General features: G+C 37.0%; 1 protein-coding gene and 1 pseudogene across 5 annotated transcripts; both read right to left on the bottom strand.

The window, feature by feature from the left end:
* Positions 1-9: 9 nt before the first annotated feature.
* LOC107666619 (uncharacterized protein CXorf23-like) lies at positions 10-7,493 on the bottom strand. Of its 5 annotated transcripts, XM_016458036.1 has the most exons (11): positions 7,479-7,493; positions 7,157-7,388; positions 6,725-7,020; positions 5,484-6,164; positions 1,986-2,155; positions 1,741-1,876; positions 1,497-1,554; positions 1,282-1,412; positions 997-1,090; positions 813-918; positions 11-609 (listed from the first exon to the last, which is right to left on the bottom strand). In XM_016458036.1, the coding sequence occupies exons 2-10, from the start codon at positions 7,169-7,171 to the stop codon at positions 820-822; spliced, it is 1,680 nt and encodes a 559-aa protein (XP_016313522.1). In that variant the 5' UTR covers positions 7,172-7,388; positions 7,479-7,493; the 3' UTR covers positions 11-609; positions 813-819. The 5 variants fall into 5 exon arrangements, with proteins under 5 accessions (XP_016313524.1, XP_016313522.1, XP_016313523.1 ...); XM_016458038.1 differs by lacking the exon at positions 7,479-7,493 and having other exon boundaries at positions 10-609; positions 802-918; positions 7,157-7,467; XM_016458037.1 differs by lacking the exon at positions 7,479-7,493 and having other exon boundaries at positions 6,725-6,902; positions 7,039-7,467.
* A 3,256-nt stretch (positions 7,494-10,749) lies between these two features.
* Positions 10,750-22,130, bottom strand: part of LOC107666603 (MAP7 domain-containing protein 2-like) — a 16,288-nt pseudogene continuing 4,907 nt past the window's right edge.

The following is a 22,130-nucleotide window of genomic DNA, read 5'->3' as shown; positions in this document are numbered from 1 at the left end:
CTTCATTTGAGAACATTTGGGCACAAATAGATTTTATTTTCTACTTTGAGTTTACACAGCAGGATACATCAAATATGAAATTATTTTGTCGTGTAGATACGACAAAAAGTCTGTATTTTAGTATAAAAGCAAAACTATCCATGTGTTGCTTACTGCTATGAAATGGCAATTGAATTTCAAAATTTAATTAGCAATAACATTTACATATTGTATAAATTGTAATTTGTGCCTTGCAAATATTGTGGAATATCAAATCAAAAACTAAACTGTAGTTACTCCACTGATAATGAAGAATAGCATTATTTCAGGATGAGAGCAGTGCGCAAGGTGATACTTAATCTTTATCACTTTAACTTGCCCATTGAGGTGTCCTATTTACATTTGTTTCCATCTTCAAATCAAATAATCTTTATAAGCTGTTTCCTTAAATCAAACAAATGGTAGTGGGTGAATAAAAAATGGATGAAAAAGATCCACCAAATGTGGAGAAGCAGTGGACTTTGAATCAAGGTCTTAGTGGTTCTAATATCAAAACGACACAACAAAAACACAGTTGCGCACAAGTGACCTCAGGTCTGAATTGTTGACTTTCTTCTCACGCACTGCCCCCTGCAGGTAACAAACAAAACAAAATAGAGAGAACAGAAAAATAAAGAAGCAATGTACACTACATCAAATACTTATGTTTGAAATTCAGAGAAATAATGTATAAATATATATTAGTCAAAAAAGATATATATAAATACATATTTATCTAAACATACATAATCATAATATAATTAAATACACACACATACGCACATTTTCCTCACCACTATTTCAAGTCCGCCGTCCCCGTGGTCTGTTTTTCCGATTGAAATTCCCCCGCGGATTGAAGTTCTGTCTGTTAGGTACTGGCATTCTTTGACGGGGACCATCCTGAAGGACCAAAATGAGTCATGGTATGAACAATTATACTCTTAAAAATAGACACGTTTCACATCAACAAGAACTCACCCACTGCCTTTGACGCTCATGGTCTTGTTCTGACCACCTAAAGTTCTCATCCACTTCTTCAGGATCATCTCTCACATAGGGATCACTCTCTTGACTTTGGAAAGACAACAGCAACAGACAATAGCTAATTGAACTATGGCCTAATCCTGGCTTAGTCTAAGCCCTGTATGTGAAACCAAGCCATAATTTTGTAAATCAAAAATATTGGCATAGCACCTGAATGCATAGCAATAATATTAAAAGTTGGTCTGAAGACAGCTAACAGGAACACTTTTCAGTCCATACCCCTCAGGAGCCGCTGGAGCAAAGTTTCCCCCAGCAATGGTGATCTTCACACCCTCCATTCGCTGTTGTCTTCTTCGCTCCAGGTCATACCGGAGGTCACTAGGGTCGGGGACAAGCTGTCGTCTCTGAAGCTAGCAAAACATTTCAAATTTGAACCAACATACATGAAATATTCTATTTGATGTTGATGGACCTAAAAAAACAGATCAACTTACTGGATCCGGCCCTATCTTGCAGAAGATCTGAGTTTCTGATGAAGGCATTCTGTGTTGCCTATAATAAAAGACCTGAATTTTCATGCTTGTATCACAAATGGTGTGGAGAAAATTTCTAATTTAGGATTGGGGTAATCAAATCTTTAATCATAAATAAAAACATTAATCCTAAATAAAAATAATAGTCATGCTTACCTTTGCAAGCTTCACTAATGAATAAAAACAAATTAACTGGCAAGTGTACCTATTCATGACTGGTCTCACGTTTCCCATCTCCTCCTCCTGTTCTTCTTCCTCCTTAAACTCATCTTGGAGTGAATAAAACTGTTGATTTGCAAAACGTTCATTAAGTGTGATGCCTTGGCCCCTAAAGTAATTTTCTGCAAAACAAATAAGCAAACAGTTAACCAAAATCAACTCTTTGCTACGTAATATAAGCTCTTTCTAAGATACACAATATACTGCCAAGCTAATCCATTGGTTCCTGACCTTTAACTTGGTGCACAAGGGTGATGATCTCTTGGGCAAATGTCCCAGAATGCACTGCTGACTCCCTGTAAGTTCCAGAATGCTCCAGCATGGGAAGGAAATCAAGGCGTTGTCGACCCACATTGACTAAGTCAAGTGATAACTGCCTATCTGAAGAATATCCTAAATGACTGAACAAGAGGTCACATGATATAAAGATACAAGGTCCCATTCCAGCTTTAAAATGCTCCTATCAACTAATTAACCAGATGATAACATTTATGAATTAATATAAATCGGAATAACAAAGTTCATGTACAAATGTTCAGTAGTAAAGTTTAAGATTAACCATAAACAGCCCTTTACCTGTCATATAATCCCTTTTATCAAGAAATTTACCAGCACTACTTCTATTAATTCTTCTAAGACGTCTCTTCCAATGAAATTAAAAGTGGTCTCCTTTTCAGAAAACAACTTAAACGATTCACTGACTTGATTCACTGTGACCCAATAAATAAAAAGTAGGTGCACACTATTCAGATTGTTTTAACAATTCGTAATTTCAGTTCAATTTGAGCGGTGTGCTGAAAACAAAAGCTATACTCAACAATGTTGTGTATGAATTTTAGAAGGTTATTTCATTCATAATCGGTGATTGATAGCCCAACCCCCTTTGCTACGTAATTAAAGCTGAGACAGTGAGTGCATGAAGTGTCCAACATTCCATAAATTTTTTTTTTTTTGAAAGTGCATCATCAGAGTATTTAAAGTACACTTCATCTTTTTGGAATTTTCAGTGTGAACACAACGCGCACTATTTACACTACAAAACGTCATAGAATAATGCATAAGAACGCAATTTGGGGCAAACCTAAAATTTGGGTTGGCTCAATCTTCATTTAAATACCATATCACTAAATAAATAATTGAATGGTGCATAATAAAAATGTCAGGTCATAATAAATATGGCAAGTTCATGCCTCTCCTCTCACTGTCATTGCGTGTTTCCATTCAGAGGATCCTTCAATAAACTCATTTGTTCCAGAGTGCCAACACATGGCGACCAATAAAATCAGTCAAAACATCTCAATGTGTTTTTTCTTGCAATGCAATATCTTGATTGGTCAGCTTGAGTAATCTTAGACAAGTATTAGATGCATTGAACTCCATAATAAACTCAATTATGGGAGCGATGGCATCAACTTTAGGTAACTGCTGGAAGACTTTTGAAGATCTCCGGTTGGGTTGGTGTCTTCACAGATCCTTCTTCTTGCTGAATAAAATGGCATACCCTCCAATTTCAGCAATGATTGCAGACTTTTACTTGGCATATGGCAAATAATTTCTACGTAAATCTCATAAGCAAATCTTGCTGCTTGACTGTCTTGGGAATGAAATCAAATGTCTGTTGGCAGTTGCTTCAAACAAGTTTATCTGTAAACAGGTATTATTGTAGAATTTTCAGTTGCCACTTTGGGTCTTCCATTTTTTTCATTGCCAAATCCTTGTTAAAAATACCTCAACATAACAGATGCATATTTAGGAAATTTGGCAAAAATTTCTTGAAGAATCTTGCAAATAGCCATGTCTATCGAGTTCTCATCACTTACTTATACAACGGGATGACTTTCTAATCCAAAGTCCAAATATGGAAACAAAATGCAGGAGGTCCAGTAGATCATCTGGTAATGTATGGTTCTAGCCACGCCAAGGTCATGGATTTGTTTGGCAGGGAACACAAATTGTCAATCTTGAAGGCACTGTATACATAAATCTCTGGATAGAGGTGTCTTCCAAATGAGTAAATACAAAAAGGCTTCAAAACGTTCCTCTTGCAATGTCAATATGAATAGAATATTTTGATTATGCTTCGCTGGTTTCTTTCATTGTGAATTGATAGCTGTTGGTTCTACACAATGGAAACATCACAATGGTGGTGTCTTCTTCAACCCAAGCATCTTTGCTCCATCCACATGTTCCAGTACTCACTCAATGCAGAATGGGTGATTTCTGAATGAGATTGTAATCATCAAATGCAGGTTAGTGATCACAAAATCTGTGTCTATGGGCATCTGCCTCAGATTTGTCTGCATATGCAATTTCTTCCCAGGGTAAAAACATCAACAAATACATATTAGGATAGTACAAGCAATTAATCAGCTTTATGGAAATCAAACACATCCGAGACGTTTCTTGAAGACAAAGTTGTGTGACGGTTTTTGCTTCAGCGCCAGATTAAATGATTAAATTGTCCTTTCAGCCTCATCTTCTTCCTCTCAAACAAGGCCATACTTCTTCCCCCACAAGGAAAACAATCTGAAGCGGGTGACAGTCTGAATGCTGTGGACATCTGGAAAATTTGCGCATACCTACTCAACTTCAATTTGATTGTATGGTTGCTGACTTACCTGCAGTCAATACAGCTTTACAAGTAGAAGAGCTCAAACCCTGTGGGGCACTGGTATTTTGGTGGAGACATCATCTTGAATAGCCAAAATGTGGACGAAAAAAGGGGGACTGATTTTCTTTTGCCTGGGCTAACTGGTGGAGAACATCATCCTTAACCAATAGTCCTTAACCAAATCAAGCTGAGATCCATGCAATTCCAGTCTAGTACTTCCGTCATCTGATGAACCATTAATATGAAGGAATTAGCAGCAGAAAGATGTGTTTTCAACAGGATTTACTCCCAACCTGGTAATTTGGTCCTGTGACTTCCATTTAAATGAAGAGTGAAGATGAAAGGCAATCCAAATCACATCTTCTCCACGGAACAAACATTCACATGTTAAGACACTCAAGAATTTGTCAAGAAATAGCACACTGCATCTTCGATATTGCATCTTGCATCTTTTTATGCAAACTGGGATTTGTACAGTTTGGAATTTCTCCACATACCTTCTGTAACCCTTTTCTTGTGAATGATCACCAGTAGTGTCCTTCTCCTGTTGGTCCCATTTTAGGATGCATCAGACACGTCAGGGCCTTGAAGTAGTCCCATGTTCCTGATTACTGAACGATTAGTAGCTTTCACATCCAAACATCTGCTTGAAAGAGACGTGCATTTGTGTGCCAACACAACAGCACAAGTTGAATACTTCAGAAATGTCAGATCAATCCTTGATTCATTCCATTACTCCCTGGTTTGAATAAGATGGCTTAATCACAAGAGATATGACTGAACTTCAGGGGATACATCCAAATATCCTTAAAATCCTTTCCCTTTTAAATCTCTTCAGAGGGCTGTCCGGGATATCCTGGGAACCTTGAATGAAGATTACTCTTGCAGTGATCATATTTTGGTATGATCTTCGATACCCATGTACACGATGATAAGACACAAAACAGCCCATTAATGGGTTTTCTGGATGCAACTCCACACTTCCCACTGAATCTTCCTGACGTTCACAATCTGTAGACTGTTGTTCTTCATGTCTTCATGGTGTGGGGACAGTGGACACAGAAAAGAGGCATGAACTTTTGACCCTAAACAAAAGTGGTACGACAATGATACTATACCTGCTTTGCTTAACGGGGCGACTCATGTCCACCTTGATCTTGAGGGTCTCCTGTTCACTGAAATCCATTCTAGGTGCAGGACCAATATTACTGTTTGGCTTCCGGTGATACTGAGGTCTTTGGCGAACCACTCCTTGCCCCATCATCCTTCCACGATTCCTTTGCGATCTCTCTTCCTCCCAAGCGGGGGCAGGTTCTCTTTCTCTGTTCCTCAAATCAACATCCCTCACATCCCTTAATTCCATTTCCCTCCGTGCTTCTGAGTCTCTTGAATGTGACTCCATTCTAGGTTGATCCATGTGTCTTAAGTGCTCTCTTCCTTGAATTTCTCTTCCATAAGAAGAGTAGTTCTTTCTTGATTCCTCTTGGGGATTACTATTTGGTCGTCCACCATGTCTATCTTGTGAGGTACGCGTTTGATAGGCTTGGTCTCTATCTCGATCACGATTCCTCTGGGTTTCACTTGTCCTAGGTGGGTCTCTGCTCCTCAGATTGCCACTCATTTTTGGGGGATCGCGGTTCCTTGAATCTTGTTTTGCAATTCCATGATCGTGTTCGACAATGACAGGTGCACGACGTGGGCTGAAGCCCCTGTGATGCTCAACGAACTCATCCGGCAGACCAAAATCTGTAAATCCTTCAGAAGGAGGGTGATGCTCCCTATAATCTGACTTTGATGACCTGTATTAAGAAAGCAAGTAACAGTTGTCCAAGATTAGAATGAAATTACAATAATACATAGTTACTAGCAAGGTTTTAACGAACAGTTCAATTAATTGGATCTATATATTCCAATTGATGATAATGACAGTTAACTGAAACTAATCTAAAAAAAAACAAAAGAAGGGGTAACAAATAAAATTAAGATGCTCCCTATAATCTGACTTTGATGACCTGTATTAAGAAAGCAAGTAACAGTTGTCCAAGATTAGAATGAAATTACAATAATACATAGTTACTAGCAAGGTTTTAATGAACAGTTCAATTAATTGGATCTATATATTCCAATTGATGATAATGACAGTTAACTGAAACTAATCTAAAAAAAAAAAAAGAAGGGGTAACAAATAAAATTAAATACATTACTGACTAAAATGTAAAATTAAAGACATTAAATGTAACAGATGCAATTAGAAAAACATTTATCCATCAAAGAAAGTGAGTGAATCCTTTCTTCTTTTCTTCGTTCCTCTCCATCCACGTCAGACGTATGAAGCGGGGAAAGAAATGCATTCTTGTACCTCTCTGAAAAGGAGCCCCTTTCTTGATATTGACCGCCATATTCTTCATTATGATATCCATAATCCATCCTGTCCTGTCTTCTTCCTTCGGGATGTCTTGGATAAGACCTGTCCCTCGATTCTCTGTGGTTATGTTGTGAACTGAGCTCCTTATCAACGCCTTCATTCTTGTTCCAGCCTGGTGATGGCATCCTGTAGCGCTCTTCAACACCAAAATGTGTGTGATTAGGGGACGGTAACCTTTCCCTAGGCAGCCTCCTTGGAGAATGGGGCGGCCTTTCTTCATCACCCTGCATGTGGTATCTTGTTCCAGCCTGGTGATGGCATCCTGTAGCGCTCTTCAACACCAAAATGTGTGTGATTAGGGGACGGTAACCTTTCCCTAGGCAGCCTCCTTGGAGAATGGGGCGGCCTTTCTTCATCTCCCTGCATGTGGTATCTGGTCATAGGTGAAGCCCCTCTTTTTTGAGCATGCTCTATCGCATCAATAAAATTGGCCCAGTGGTCAACATGTTGCTCTCCTTGATAGGAATCTTTGTTCCAATGTGTGCTACTTTCTACTTTGTTGACATATTCAGGGTTTCTCCACGCATCAGACTGTACCGATGAATGTATCTGGTTATCATATAATCCTTCCGCTCTCCTCCCATGAATAGTTGGGATTCTGTTAATATTCGAGAGGTTCAAGAAGCTGTTAATAACCAGCAATGCAACAACAAAAAGTTTTTTGTAACACCAACTTTAGATTAAATACCTTGAATACAAGGGAGATCTCATATATATATATATATATATATATATATATATACTCCCTTTTTAAAATCCCTCTTTTGCGTGTTAAATATAAAACTCAAGTTTATATGAATTATAAACCTGAAATAGGCACTGAATGTGGTCATAATAAGTTTAAACAAACATATCTGTAAAGTATTTTGACGTTTCCACACATTTTGACCAGTGAATCTGCATGATTTTCTATTATTTCTCTGGTCACTCATGATTGCTTTTAAGATTTAGTTTTATTATTATTATTTTTTATTATAGATATTTATGAGGCAATTTTCCATTTTTGTCAATTTGTGAAATTAATAATTTTAAATTATTATACTTATTAGTACCTAAATCATGCTTTCAGTAGAACAAAAGCCTGGAAATCAAGTTTAAAAAAAAATTATAATATTACCAGGTTACAGGAAAACCACCCCCCTCCCATTTTTTCCCCAAAGATTTATGTAGCTATTTTTTCTTTACACTTCGCATCGTTTCATTAACACTGGAAAATTCAACACAAAATATTAATTTATAAAAATACCATATCAGCTGGAGTAGGCGTTACTGTAGTAAAACCATCGTAAAATTTCTTAAAGTCCCCGTGGTGAAAATCAAGTTTTTTATGTTGTTTATTTGTCTATGTGTTGTTTTTAATATGCTTTTAGACAAACCATGTGCCAATCCATTTATCAACACCATTGCCGAGTATTTTCTCCTTAAAACTGTAGTTTCACAAAGGCAGTCACAGAAACGCGGTTTGAAACGCGGCCTTTTTTTTAACAGTTATATTTTTTCTGTAGATGTTTCGCTAACTGTTAATATTTCCCCCTATTTTCACGATGTCATGTGCTGTCAGCTCTTATTTATTTGATTTTAGAACCGCGAACTTGAATAATAACCCGCGGCAGCCATTTTGAGCACACAACATCGTCAAGTAAGTAAATTTAACGAATGCTACAGTATCCAATGTAGTTGTCCGCTAGTAAAAACTGTTTTATCAGTCATTATCCGTGTACGAACCTGTTTTTATACAGTCTATGGTACGAACCAGCGCAAACAGATAATGTTACGTCACGAAGTTAGCCATCAGTCTCCTGGCTTACGTTGAGCATACCAGCTTATTTCTGGTTCAAACACATATGGCTTAATTAAACCAATCGCGTTTACTACAGTTCAGTTAGTGGATCAGGACTCAGGAGGCGCTGGCTCATGGCTGGCTGGTGTGTGACTGAGTGGAGGCGGGGCTAATTTGCGTATTCATAGATCCGCGTATAGTAAATGAGGCAAGGGTGTAGAGTAGCATTCAAGCTATTTTAAGGCATGAGAAAAATATTTTCACAAGAAAAAAACATTTAAATATGTCATTTTGATGATCAACGGTGAGTTTTAAAGGATTACAGGGGGACTTTAAGGGTTAAACTATTCTAAGCACCAGACAGAAACACAAATGCTATCAATACTGCAACGAGGTATGCCACTTAATGCTCATACATAATGAAAGAGCTGTCAAAAGCACTCCAAATGAAACAGTAACTCATTACACTAACTACCGTTACATTAATAATTACTATTCCTCAACATTTCTCAGATGATCCAATTAATAGGCCTGCGCAACACAAAATGACCTAAAATCGATGATGATGCTAGAGTATGGCATAAAGCACATTTCTAGAGAAACACATTTTGATATAAAAAATAATTTATAGAATAAAATAACAGTAAATAATGGTATAGTACGTTAGTCAGTGTTAGCCTCACATACCCCGCGAAACGGCTTCCACACACAGCTAGACGATGCGTCCACCAAAATACCAGTTTCTCGCGAAAGAAAGGAGCAAACTGTCGCACAATGATTTACATCACAGATTAAAGAGCTACGAGAATCAGAACGATGACTCAAATATTGGTGGATTGTTGATATATGTATTTTTTTCACACGACCAACTTGACCCAGCGAGCAATACACAAGATTGACCCGGAAGAGAATCAGTGACTGACTCGTTTTCAGCAGCTCACAGTAAGCGACACTGGCCCCTACAGACACTTCTGTAGACTGTCACCCACATGTTAAAAAAAAAATAAATAAAAATGTTTAATAAAAAAACAAAAAACCTTTTTAACGTTTACAGAAATATGCTCCTAACCAAATATTTCTAATATCATTATATAAATAAACTTTCTTTTGTGATTACTTATAATTGTATAATTTTTCAAAGTTTTGCACGTGTTTTAAATGTTAACGTCTTTAAGTTTATGATTTTTAAATGATATTTTATATGTAATTTAATTAAATGTGTGTATATAAAAATGTAAACACATCTATCTATCTAGTTATCAATCTATCTATTCTATCATGAAACAAAACGATTCATGAAAGAGAGAAAATGTAAAAGGTAATTCACAAAAATATCAAACCATTGTTTTGGCTATATTATATTACATTAAAATTATATTATATTATACACTGTGACACAAAAATATCAAACCATTGTTTTGGCTATATATTATATTTTTTAATATTATATTATATTATATTATACACTGTGACAACATGTTCCTCTATTGGTAATCAAGCTTTTAATAAACTGTATCTAGTAGGCTACAGTATATCCCTGTATCCCATATATATTATGTCACTGCATGTGCTCGATATAATAATGTAAGCAAATACATACTGTAAACCAGTACAACTATATCAATTGTAAATAAGGAAAGATCATGGTGTGATACATGTTTTATTGTAATGTCATTATCTCAAGGTTCGGCAACTTCAAAGCTGATTCATGCACCTTTTCTCATGTCATTTTGAAGTGCTGAATTACAGTATTAACCCATCACTCTCTGTACAATCAAAAATGTAATCAACATCCCAAGTTCAGACAGACAGATCGATAGATACTTCCATCTTTCAAGAAATTTGTTTCTTATTGGTCCTGAAGCAATCCAGTGCATCTGAAGTTTTACACTACAGCATCATATCACCACCAAACATCAAAGGAACTGAACTCGCATGCAAAGCGCACTAGCACCCTGAGTATACAAGATGGTAGAGTATTTTAAGCAACATACTCAGGAAGTACAGATCTTTTGAGTCACTGCTGTACATTTGTAGGGACGCTGAATTACCTTGATTTGTGTTGCTCTTATGGTTGCTTGGTTTTCTTGATCTGCATAGAGCTGTGTGCAATGGATGTCATATAACAAAACAATACAGAAAAAGTCTATGAAGAATTAAAAGCACTATGCTATTTAACACAATAAATTACATCAGAAGTACACTTTTTTTCTGTATACGTCCCCATAACGTCTAACTGCTGTTGAGTAATAATACATTAATGCCAGTATAACAGTGTTATGGTGGAATAATATCACACTTTACATCTATTCATATCCACTTTCAGACTACAAAGCTTGGATTGCAGAGACGACGCGGAGAAGTAATGGATTTACACAATATACTGTTTGCAAACCCCAGCCATACAGTACAGCACAATTAGCAGACTCAGTACATAACTGCTCGGTTTGCTGGTCATTTATGCAACCCAAAATAAAACAAATCACACAATGGAGCTGCTACAATTGTCACGGTGTATCACTCTTCAATGCTACAGGTGTATAACAAGAATAAGAAGACCACTAGGACTGCGCTAATACAGTTGCTTTGTCTGGTGATACTAAGCTGAAATGGTGTGAAATATAATATCTACGAAGATCAGGCGAACTTTGTTTTATGTGTGGGGGAATCAACTGTCAGGTTGTCCCTTCTTTGCTATTAACACATTATTTGACATTCCGTCCTTGTTCTTCTGTTTAGAGGATATTCAGGAAGCTGCTGAGGCACAAAGGGCTGTTCTCATCTTTCAGCTCAACTCCAATTCATCAGTGCACTCCAGCCCCATGCTTCAATAGTGTCTAAAACAGAAAAGACAACAAATATGAGATGGTTAAACTAAAGGGATAGCTTCCACCAAAATTAATATTCTGTCCTCATTTGCTCACTATCATTTTGGTTCAAACCTGAGTTTCTTTAAACAATGAAAATGGCCAATTAGTGAATCTTTAGTGTTCTTTTGAGTCACGAATGAATCAGTCTGAATGATTCATTCACGAATCAGACTTCACTACTGATCTCATGAACATGTCATTTTGTGTTCCACAGAATAATAAAAAAGTCATACAGGTTTGAAATAACATGAGGGGGAGTAAATGATGACAGAACTTCCATTTTTGGGTGAACTGTCCATTTAAGGCAAGACACTACAGGCAAAAACATTTGGTCAGTTTTGAGATTTTGGGGTATTTGGCTTTTCATAGCATGTTGTTTCAGACTAGTGAAAAGAAAACATCCAAAATACATTTTTAAATATTAATTTTAATGTACTTTATCTATTTGTGTCTCTAGATTTCAGTTACAATATATATTTTAAAGGCTGTTTTCTTAAAATTAGTTTTTTTTTTCTCATGCACCAAGTCAGAAATCTCCACTTCAGCAGCACTCACACACACCAGACTGTACAGTTTTATTCTTATCTATATTCTGATGGTTTTTACAGAGGAGTTTGTTCATATAAATATTGCTTGATTTTATAAAACATTCTATTCCCAAAAATCTGGCAAAAAAATCTGGCTGTTGACAGAATTTTCTGATTCATGGAGTGATAACAAGAAATCCAAAATCCCCTCATGAAAAACCTTTGACTTAGCAATCACCTTTGCATTAGATGTTGAGCTTGTCTGAGGAGTCTGAGACTTGTCTGAGACTCTGGAAAAGTGATGAGTCAATAGCAGCGCTACTGCAATCCTGGATCAGGTTCTTGTTGCAGTCACCAAAACCTGGAGCAGCAGACACTTTGGGATGCGAGACCTGCCCCGTCAGAATGTGGATATCGCCCAAAACCACAGAAGTCATGCTGTTCTGTGAGATCTCGCTGATGGGGGAATATTCTGGAACGAGCTCGTCTCTGGACACTGGACTGCAATGACAAGTATTTTGGTTTATTACAGGAACTGGCATGTGGTTATCAAACCTATTTATTCTGAAATAACGTGGCATGACTTTGTTGGAGCTAGCTAACCTGACATCCATGGACTGAACCCCATCCGAGAGATCATCTGCCCCGCAGCTCTTTGCCTCCAGTGGCTCAAGGCATATGATTGGGTACTCAGATGTTGCCTTTGGTGGACTAATAATCGCTGTGTTACCTGTTGTGTAAGATTAATGTAGTTTAATCCAAAAGAAAAAAATTCAGAGCATTTTACCAGATTATCAACATTCTATTTTGAGATGACAAACTAATTTCAGTTCGTAATTACACCACTTGATGGCGCTATTTGTTCCCCTACAGACAAAATAGATTTCCACATGCTGAGTCACTCAGCGACAAGAAAAAAAGACTAATAATGAGTATGTGTGTTTGAGTGAAATAATACAGTGAAAGGGAGGGTTAAACACATGCTCACTATAGAACTGTGTAATGATACACAGGTCATATCAATACCTTCAGTTTCCAAAGGAGACGGTGAGATGGACTGGGAAACAGAAATGGGGGATGGGACTTCCATCTGCACCTCTTCTTTCTATCCAAACATGACATGCAATATTATTTGCTACAGTCAGTAAATCTTTGTCATCTGATAATTTAATTGGCCTGCAGAGAATTTATTTACCTTTTCCCCATCCGGTTTTCTTGTCCTTTTCATAATCTCCTCAATACGCTGCCAAAATCAAAGATGCAAACATCATACATCATAAACTTTAATTAAAACATAATCTCAAAGCAACAAAGTAAGTAGTTTCTGATGTTGTTTTGATTCTTTTTTCAACACTTACCACAAACCAGACAATATAAAATACACCTATTCATTTCCTAATGTATAAAATCAAGTCATGCTTTATTTTGATTTAAATACATCTTGAATATCTCGTTTGCCATGATAAGATTTCAATTACAAATGGGTTGCAAACACCATTTCTTGTTGACTTTACATGCAGCCAGATTCAGCTGCTCTGTTGCACACTCTATAAAGTTTAAATTAAGTTTTAATTAGGAAATAAATCTATGCATAGATAAGTAGCCCTTAGAGATTACCACTTCAAAATTACTTACCACTAAACTTTTCTCATTATATTGCACCTTACATTGCATAATCATTTTAATAGTGTCAATGTGAATACATTTTCCATGTATTGCTTGATTCTAAACGTAAACACACAGAAAAGAGAAGAACCTTCTTCCTTTGAAGTCTCTCCTGCTCCTCTTGAATTTTCAGAAGCTCTCGCTCCTGTCTCTTCCGTTCAGCCTCTCTATGAACGCGCTGCACTGCTTCCTCCCTCTGCCAAACATCATGACACATCACATCTCCAACTACATCACATTCATCCCTACAGATATTCACAGCTACAGAAGACATATTGGTGCTGCATGTGACTGGATGGTTGAGTATGCTGAATGTGTCTTGATGAGTCAGTTGTTATTTCTGATTGTTTTTGTTGTCTTTTTTTAATTTATGTAATGCTGCTTTGATTTTATTTATTTTTTTATTATTATTAATTTGTGTTTGCTCAAATAGCGGGGTCAAAAAATCAGAGACCACTGCTGACAACATATTTCTAATTATAAATATAATTTATAATAAAAAATAAAACATCTAATAAATCTAAAAATATACATCTAATAAACGTATAATATAATATAATATAATATAAAAATGTAAAAAAAAATCACTTCAGCAGTGGTCTCAGATTTTTGAGCGCCAGTGTTTAAACAATTATTATAATTAATCAGGACAGATTGGTGCTGCACGTGTTTGAGTCAGTGACCTAATGGATGAGTATGCTGAATGTGTTTTGATGAGTCAGTTTTATTTTTGTGCATTTTCATTGTTCTTGTTGTATTTATGTAATTATGTAGATTTTTTATTTTTTATTTTGTTTGTTTAAACAGTGAGGTCCAAAAATCTAAGACCACTGCTGAAAATGTAATAGATCTTTTTTATTTTTTATTATTTTTTAGAATAATATAATATAATATAATATGTTGCATTATATTATTAATGTATTTATTTTAAAAATGTATTAAATAAACAAAAATGTATAACATTTTCATCAGTCTCAGACCTTTAGTTTCGACAGTTTTAAAAATTAATCTAATTAATTGTATTTTAATGTAATTCATTGTAATATCCCTCTGACCTGTCTCTCCAGATCATCCTGGAGCTCCTTCCAGCGTTGTTCCTTTTGGTGCCTGTCCTCCAGCTCTCTTTGACAGCGCTCCTCCTCCTGCCTCTGTCTTTTCTCTTCTGCCTCTCGAGCTGCCTGTTCCTGCCGCTGTCTCTCCTCTTCCTGCTGCCTCTGGAGCTCCTCAGCCCTGAGCCTGAGATTCATGAAGATGATGATATATAATACGGAAGCAAACACATAAATGTGACGCACAGACCCTAGAGACACACAATATCTCTACCTTTCCTCTTCTAGGTGTTGCTTTTCTTCCTGCTCCTTCTGTACTCTTGCCAGGCGTCGTCTCTCCGCCAGCAGCCTGGAGGCCTCCTCAGCATCACTGGTACCTGCTTTCCCAGTTGGAGTTACTGGAGACTCTGAAACACAAGACAGGAGGCACTTAGTCCATGTCACGTGATTGAGATCCCACTGGCACAGCTTCATAGTAAATGATGAAAGAATGAGTATTGTTAATGTTAACTGAAATTAAAACTAAAACTATTAAAATTGTACAACTGAAATAAAGCTAAAATAATAAAAAAATATAAAAATGAGAAAACGTACACTTGAAAATTAGATGAAAATTAAAATTAGAAATGTTGCCCTGACAAATAAACTAATACAAATGACAAAATTACTATTATTTTAACTTGATCTGAAATTAAACGTGAAAATCTAAAAAATAAAAGCAAGTTCAAAATTATAATTTAAGTTATACTAAATGAAAATAAAAAATGCTGCCTTGGGAACTAGCCAAAATAAAACAAGTTTAAGGTTTTTATATTGCATTTGATTTCAGTTAACAATTAGATTATTACAAGGGACAACATTTTTTAATTGTTTTCAATTAAATTTTATTTAACTATAATGACACTGATTTGCTCAGGTCTTTTGACTTTCTTTCTTCTGTGGATCATAAAAGAAGATATTTTGGGAAATGTTTCTCAACTATCTATCAATTCTTTTTGTTTCACAGAAGAAAGAAAGTCACACAGGTTTGGAATAAGATGAAGGATGAATTATCCCTTCCAATAATGTTAGGTTCCAATTTTCACCAATATCAACATTTTTACCTTCTAGAATGTTCAAGATATATAATGTACACATATTAGAAATACATTCTGAAGTATACCAAAAAATGATATATGTCTCATACGGTATCTGTCAAAAGACCCTCTGCAGGACATTTAAAACCCTCTGTTCAAAAATCCACGACTGAAACTGGACATGCACAGATCTGTGCAATGCAGTTGCTAGGAGACCAGCTCCTCTGTGGGTTGTATCCCATTGTGCTTTGCACCAAATATAAATATCTGAGTTATCTGACAAAATGTTGATCACATCCATGCAGATCAGACCTGAGGGCTTTTCGGGGTTGTGGCTGCGCTGGAGTCGTCCAGCTGTCCGTAGAACGATGTGCTAACCTTCTTTCGCTCGGCTCTACTGGGTGAAGCCCTGTAAGGAGACCTGTGAGGGCTGGAGGAGGCTATTCGGGAACAAAGACAAGACACTGAGGGGCCAGAGGTCACAGGAAGACAAAGGAGAAAATAGGGGTGGGGCAGAAATTGCAATCAATTAAATTTGAATGAAGGTTAATGCAAAAACACTTGCCTTTCTCTATCACATTGGGCAAAGTAGCGGAGGAGGAGGAGAGATGCCTGCTCAGGACAGAGTCTGGGGACTCGGGCGGAATCATAAAATCTTGGACTGCAGTGAAACGTATTACGATAGGTTCCAGGGAGGAAGAAAACACAGGCACAGGCGATCAGACACAATCATAATGATATTCATTCACCCAGAGACTCCAGAGGCTTTCTTTCTGATTAATAATTAGTGGCCATTTGGGTATGAATATTTACACTAATCAAAGACTTTCATGAACAGCAGGCTCATGTTCATATGAGTTTATGTAGCTCATGTGTGATGTTGCAGGGGAGTTTGCTAAGCTGGCCTGCATTTAAAATGAGCTGACAGATGAGACCCCCTGTGCATTCTTTAGGGGGTGCAATGCAGCTGTAGGCGGATCCAGATTACACTTCTTTTCTTGTGCATCCGGATCCCTTACTAGGTCGAGGAACAATATGACAGACTCCAAATCTGATGGATGTAACCTCTATGTCCTGTTATGGAACTTGATTGGTTCTCCAGACAGTTTCGTTTCCTCATTGATACAATGTTTATATTCACCTTGGAAAGAAAGACACTGACAGTATAAAAACTATACTCCAAAATACAAACACAAAAATGACAGGAGGTGTTTGTCCATGCAATACCTGATAATAGGGTGTTACCAGGGCGCTGCAGCATAAATATAGCATACAATTGCTTATAAACATACACTTCAAACAATACAATGATGATTACAACTAGACTTGTACATTTTGTGAAGAAAATGTGAGTGGTGCTCGACCTTGCAAAAAAAGTCACCTCCATTTTGTTGATGTTTGATGGGGCCCATGTTTTGCTTTTTTTTTTTGCTTGTGGACAACACTGTATACATTATTTTTATATTACAATAGTATTTTTCAGATAATATTTAAATAATTTAATTTGGCTTTTGTACAATAACAATATAAACAGTTTATCATATAAAACGATATAAAAGCCAATTATTTATATGCAAATATTTTAGCATATTGCTATGTGGATGTTATGGGGTTTCAAGTAGATTTCAGCAGACTGTTGAGGTGTTTTGAGTGGTTTCTTACTGACCAGAGTCTAAAATGCCAACCCACTATGTTATTCTGGTCCCTAGATACACTAACGTCCCTAATTCAAAACGAGTCAAAATGTTTTTTTCCTGTTTATCATCTGTCAGGCAGATATTTTAAGTCATTCACTTAGAAATGATGATTTAAGTGGAAAATGTAATAGGTGGACAATAGCAATAGCGTTATTTGCCATAGCAAGCACCATTATTAACAAACCTCACCACTGAAATAAGCAAGAAAACAGACAACAGAGCATCAAAAACCCCTATGGATAAAACCAATATACACTAACGTTCAAAAGTTTGGGGTCAATATGATTTATTTTTAAAGAAATTAATACTTTTATTCAGCAAGGACACATTAAATTGATCTAAAGTGACAGTGTTTTATTATTTAGATTTCTATTTTAAATAAATGCTGCTCTTTTGAACTTTCTATTCATCAAAGAACCCTGAAATAAATGTATCAGTTTCCACAAACATATTACGCAGCATAACAGTTTTGAACATTTCTTCCTATAATTGCAAAGCTGATTTTTTGCAACCATTACTCAAGTCATTCAAATATAGTAAAATATATTAAAACATCTTAAATCGTAATAATATTTAATCAAATGACTGTTTGTTTGAAATAATTGCTTCTTTCACATTAAACCTAAGAAATAACATTAAAAATGATGACCAACCCCAAACTTTTGAACGGTAGTATAAATCTTAGCACACATTTAACATACACCTATGTAAAATCTCATGCACATGCAAACCATCACAACAACAACATCAGAATCACTGTGACTGAATCTTTAGGGAAGTGAAAGGGGATGACACGTAAAGCAGCAGGAAGTCAGTACCGTTCCTGGATTTGCTGGCAGGAGGGTGAGAAGCAGGGTCATTGGTTAAGGAGGCTGAAGCAGGAGAGGGCGGGGCAATCTTAGGATCACCTGTGCGGCAGGTGATGCAAAGCAGAGAAAGTACAGGTGCGTGAGCACAGAGTATTTCACAAGATCACAGTGAAAATTATGAGAAGTCATAACAGTGTGTCCCTGTGAAATACTGATATACCCCGTCAGCATTTTTTTTCCTCTGACGGGAAGCTGCATAATTTCCAGCAGGGCATTTTTCTTTGTTAAAAAAAATAAAGTAATTTCGCTAATAAAAGCAGGATGGTAATATGAACCACTGCAAGATGAAATAACCCAGAGCACAGCATGCAGCTGATACGATGATATCAGGTTATCAGAGAGCCTAATGTTTTCCAAGGGCGACATAAACTCATTCTCAATCGTTCGCCCTTGTCCACAAAGCAAAACAGACGCTACATGCATGTTGTCTAGATATATTATCAGACTGACTCAGGATCAGGCTTAAGGCTCTGCTCTTGGACAGTGTAAATAATTGATGTAGTTATGAATGCACCACAGATTCAGGGTGGTGCTTTCACATCTGTCTTGAAAGCAGCATTATTTTCCAGTGTTGATATGATTTACCAGAGCCTCAGGTCTACTGAGGAGTTGGTGTAAAAACAATTTTAACTCAGAAATCACTAGTAAATTTCACCATATCAAAGAAACAGCAAGTAAAAAAAAAACATTAAACTGAGCATAAGACTTTGAAAGTAGACTGAAATAGCATTTGCAAAACATACTCCAATAAACAGTTTCAGCGTAGGCTTGTGTAATTGAAATGTTCAGGGAAAAAAGGCATTATTTAAAGTCAGAACGAGGCAGTGACAGAGCAAAAAGCCTTCGGCTGCGCAGTCTAATATACCCTGTGCAGTCACAGTGACAGCACAGTTGCGGTGTTTGTTCTCTAGCTAAAACAGCCCAAATTGCCCCTTGCCCCCAGGCAGCTATTACACAGATGATTTATAATGCCTACGAGTCTGTGATCGGTCGCTGACAGCGCTAACCTTGAGACAGAGTGTTTTTGTGCGACTGGGGCGATACCTTGCGATCAGCAACAGCTCGATGTCTCAGTGTGACACTGCAGCTCCCTCATAAAACAGCTGCATTTTCATCCCACAGCTGCTGTATTAGTCAATATCCCAGTCGGGTTTAAAACAAAAAGGCTGCAGTGCAGTTCCCACACCCTGTTTTCCTATCTCTCCATCCATTCCCACTCCCCACGGCCCTGAGAGGAGTTCACACAAGGAACCCTCCACGCCCTCGCAAGCGCACACACACTCACCCTCGCAGACTCCTGGAGGTCCGCCCCAGGTCCAGCGTTTGGGCCTCTGGTCCGCCAGCAGGTTCCGCCCCATGGAACGTCGCATCAGGGCCTCCAGTCGCTCCTGCTCGTTGCGTTCCAAAACAGGAAAGAAAAGAGACTCTCTGACAGAGCTCTCGCTGCGGCGGCGAGTGGACGGGGATGAGGCTGGCTGCTCCATGGCGACCACCTCTCCTAACCGTCTCTGACTCTCCCTCTCTCCCTGCTCTTCCTCCTCGTATGCGTACGTGGAAAATGACGAGGGCCTTGCCTTCTGTTTCTTCCTCTCTCTCCCTTGCACTCAGTGACTCCCACTTTGTATCTCTCTCCTCCCGGGTGACTGTGTGTCTAAGAGAGCGTACAGCCAGACGGAGGAGAGAACGGCCATAACTCCACCCACACCCTCCCCCCTCAGCGGCTGACATAAACGGTGAGCACAAGCACACAGAGTGAGTATTATAATAACGGGTTGCATCAGGGAAAATAAGGAAACCTATATGTATTTTCCTGAATTTCTCTCTCTCTATCCCACCCCACTATCTACATTTCCTCTAACCAGTATAACCTTGTTTCTCCATATGATTTTAACATTTTGATTGATTTTGTATACTCATAACCGTTCCCAAAGCACTGATGTTTACACATATAAAATACACAATTAAACAACTCCCCCAATTCAAGGAAACAACACATAGCCTAGTCAGATGGCTATATAGTTCTAGTATCTCGTCACTCTGTAGCCTCTTTGTTTATGATAAAAAACTTGTATTTACAAATGGATTTCTTGTGAATATATTAAAAAAATATTAGTATATATTTAAAAAAAAAAACTGTACTTGCAAATAATATAATATTAAAGAAATTACATAAAAATGTCTGCTTCCCAACAAAATAAAGTACACTTTTTTTGTCAAATTAAAAGTTTTACTTCAACATACATACTGAATCAGTTTTAATAGTCTTTTGTCATGTTCTTAAAGACATATTTTGATGTGTTGAATAACAAAGCACATGTAAAGTACTTGATTATAATTTTAAACTGTAATGCTTTATTCAATAAAAGTTTCAATAGAAATGACATTAAAGTGTACTTTGGTTTACCATAAATGCTTGTTAATATATTCAGCAATTCAGTTTAACCATATTTCAGAGATATTAAAAGCAATTATTAAATTACATATAAAGATGTACTGAAGTCCTACGTAAGTGAGTCAAACAAGTGCTAATTCAACTTATTGCATATATCAAATTAAACAAACAATACATTTTTATTTAATTGCAATTATGCAGTTAAGTGCCTGAAAACATTACATTCAATTTGCACTTAATTATATATATTTTTAAAGTATATTATTTCTGTAATAGGCGCTCTGTTTAAAAGTGTACTTCTTTTTCACAAGAGAAAGTTCACCCAAAATCAACATCCTGTCATCATTTATTAACATTCATGTCTTCCAAAACTCCATGATGCTAATTCATCCGAGGATTTAAAAAAGTGAATTTTCAGAGAACATCCTGGTTGCTCTTTTCCATAAAACAAAATGAAATGGACTAGGACTGTCAAGATTTAAAATCACAAACAACCACCATAAAAGTATCATAAAAGCAGTTCACATGACTTGTGAGATATTCACTTAGTATTCTGAAGGTGTACGGTAGCTTTGTGTGAAGAATCGATTGAAGTTCAAACACCATTGTTCCTCACAAAGATACATTGTTAGTGCACATTTTGTGTGGATCATACTTACAATACTTTTATAGTGCTTCTTTGTCATTTTGTAGCTTAACAGATCCAGTCCCTTTTCACTTTAATTATAAGGAAAAGCACAAGGCAGGCTATTCTTCAAAAAGTCACCTTTTGTTTTCCACAGAAGTCAGCCACGTCAGACAAGTGAACATGAAGGTGAGTAAACTATGACAGACTCATCATAATTTAGCATGTAATCAGCAACAATGTAGTCATTATCACAAAATAAACCCATTAGGGTGATACAAAACCCCTTATGCATCTTGCATTCTCCTCTCACATGTCATTATTTTTTAATTTGATTAATCTAATAAAGAAGACTAATGACGAAAAAAAGCGATGAATGGCTTTGAGCAAACATAAAACTAGGTGGCTCATGCTGCATATTGTCTGCAGGTGGATGAAGGAGGCCAGGCTACTGCAAAAGATTTGATACCACTGCAGATACCGAGGAGCCAGAATTAATTTAAATCCAAACGCTGGCCAAGATCAGAGTAGTCTGAGGTAAGACTACACACAATAGAGTCACAGCACTACCATACCAGAATACAGAAACAGCACCACACCCTGCACACAATGATCCACTGCCTAACTGCAGTCTCTCTTAGTAGGCATCTTAATCACACTGTACAGTATTTTCCTTTTAGCTTCTTCAAACACACCCTTACTATGACACACCACGTTTTTCTAGAGAAATTTGATATGTACATGTCAGTTAAGATGAATATCGGGAACAGTGAGTGAGGTCATTTGATCA

Source organism: Sinocyclocheilus anshuiensis, unplaced genomic scaffold (assembly GCF_001515605.1).
Source record: "Sinocyclocheilus anshuiensis isolate Anshui unplaced genomic scaffold, SAMN03320099.WGS_v1.1 scaffold1100, whole genome shotgun sequence".
Lineage (NCBI taxonomy): Eukaryota > Metazoa > Chordata > Actinopteri > Cypriniformes > Cyprinidae > Sinocyclocheilus > Sinocyclocheilus anshuiensis.
This window is presented reverse-complemented; position numbering and strand designations above follow the sequence as displayed.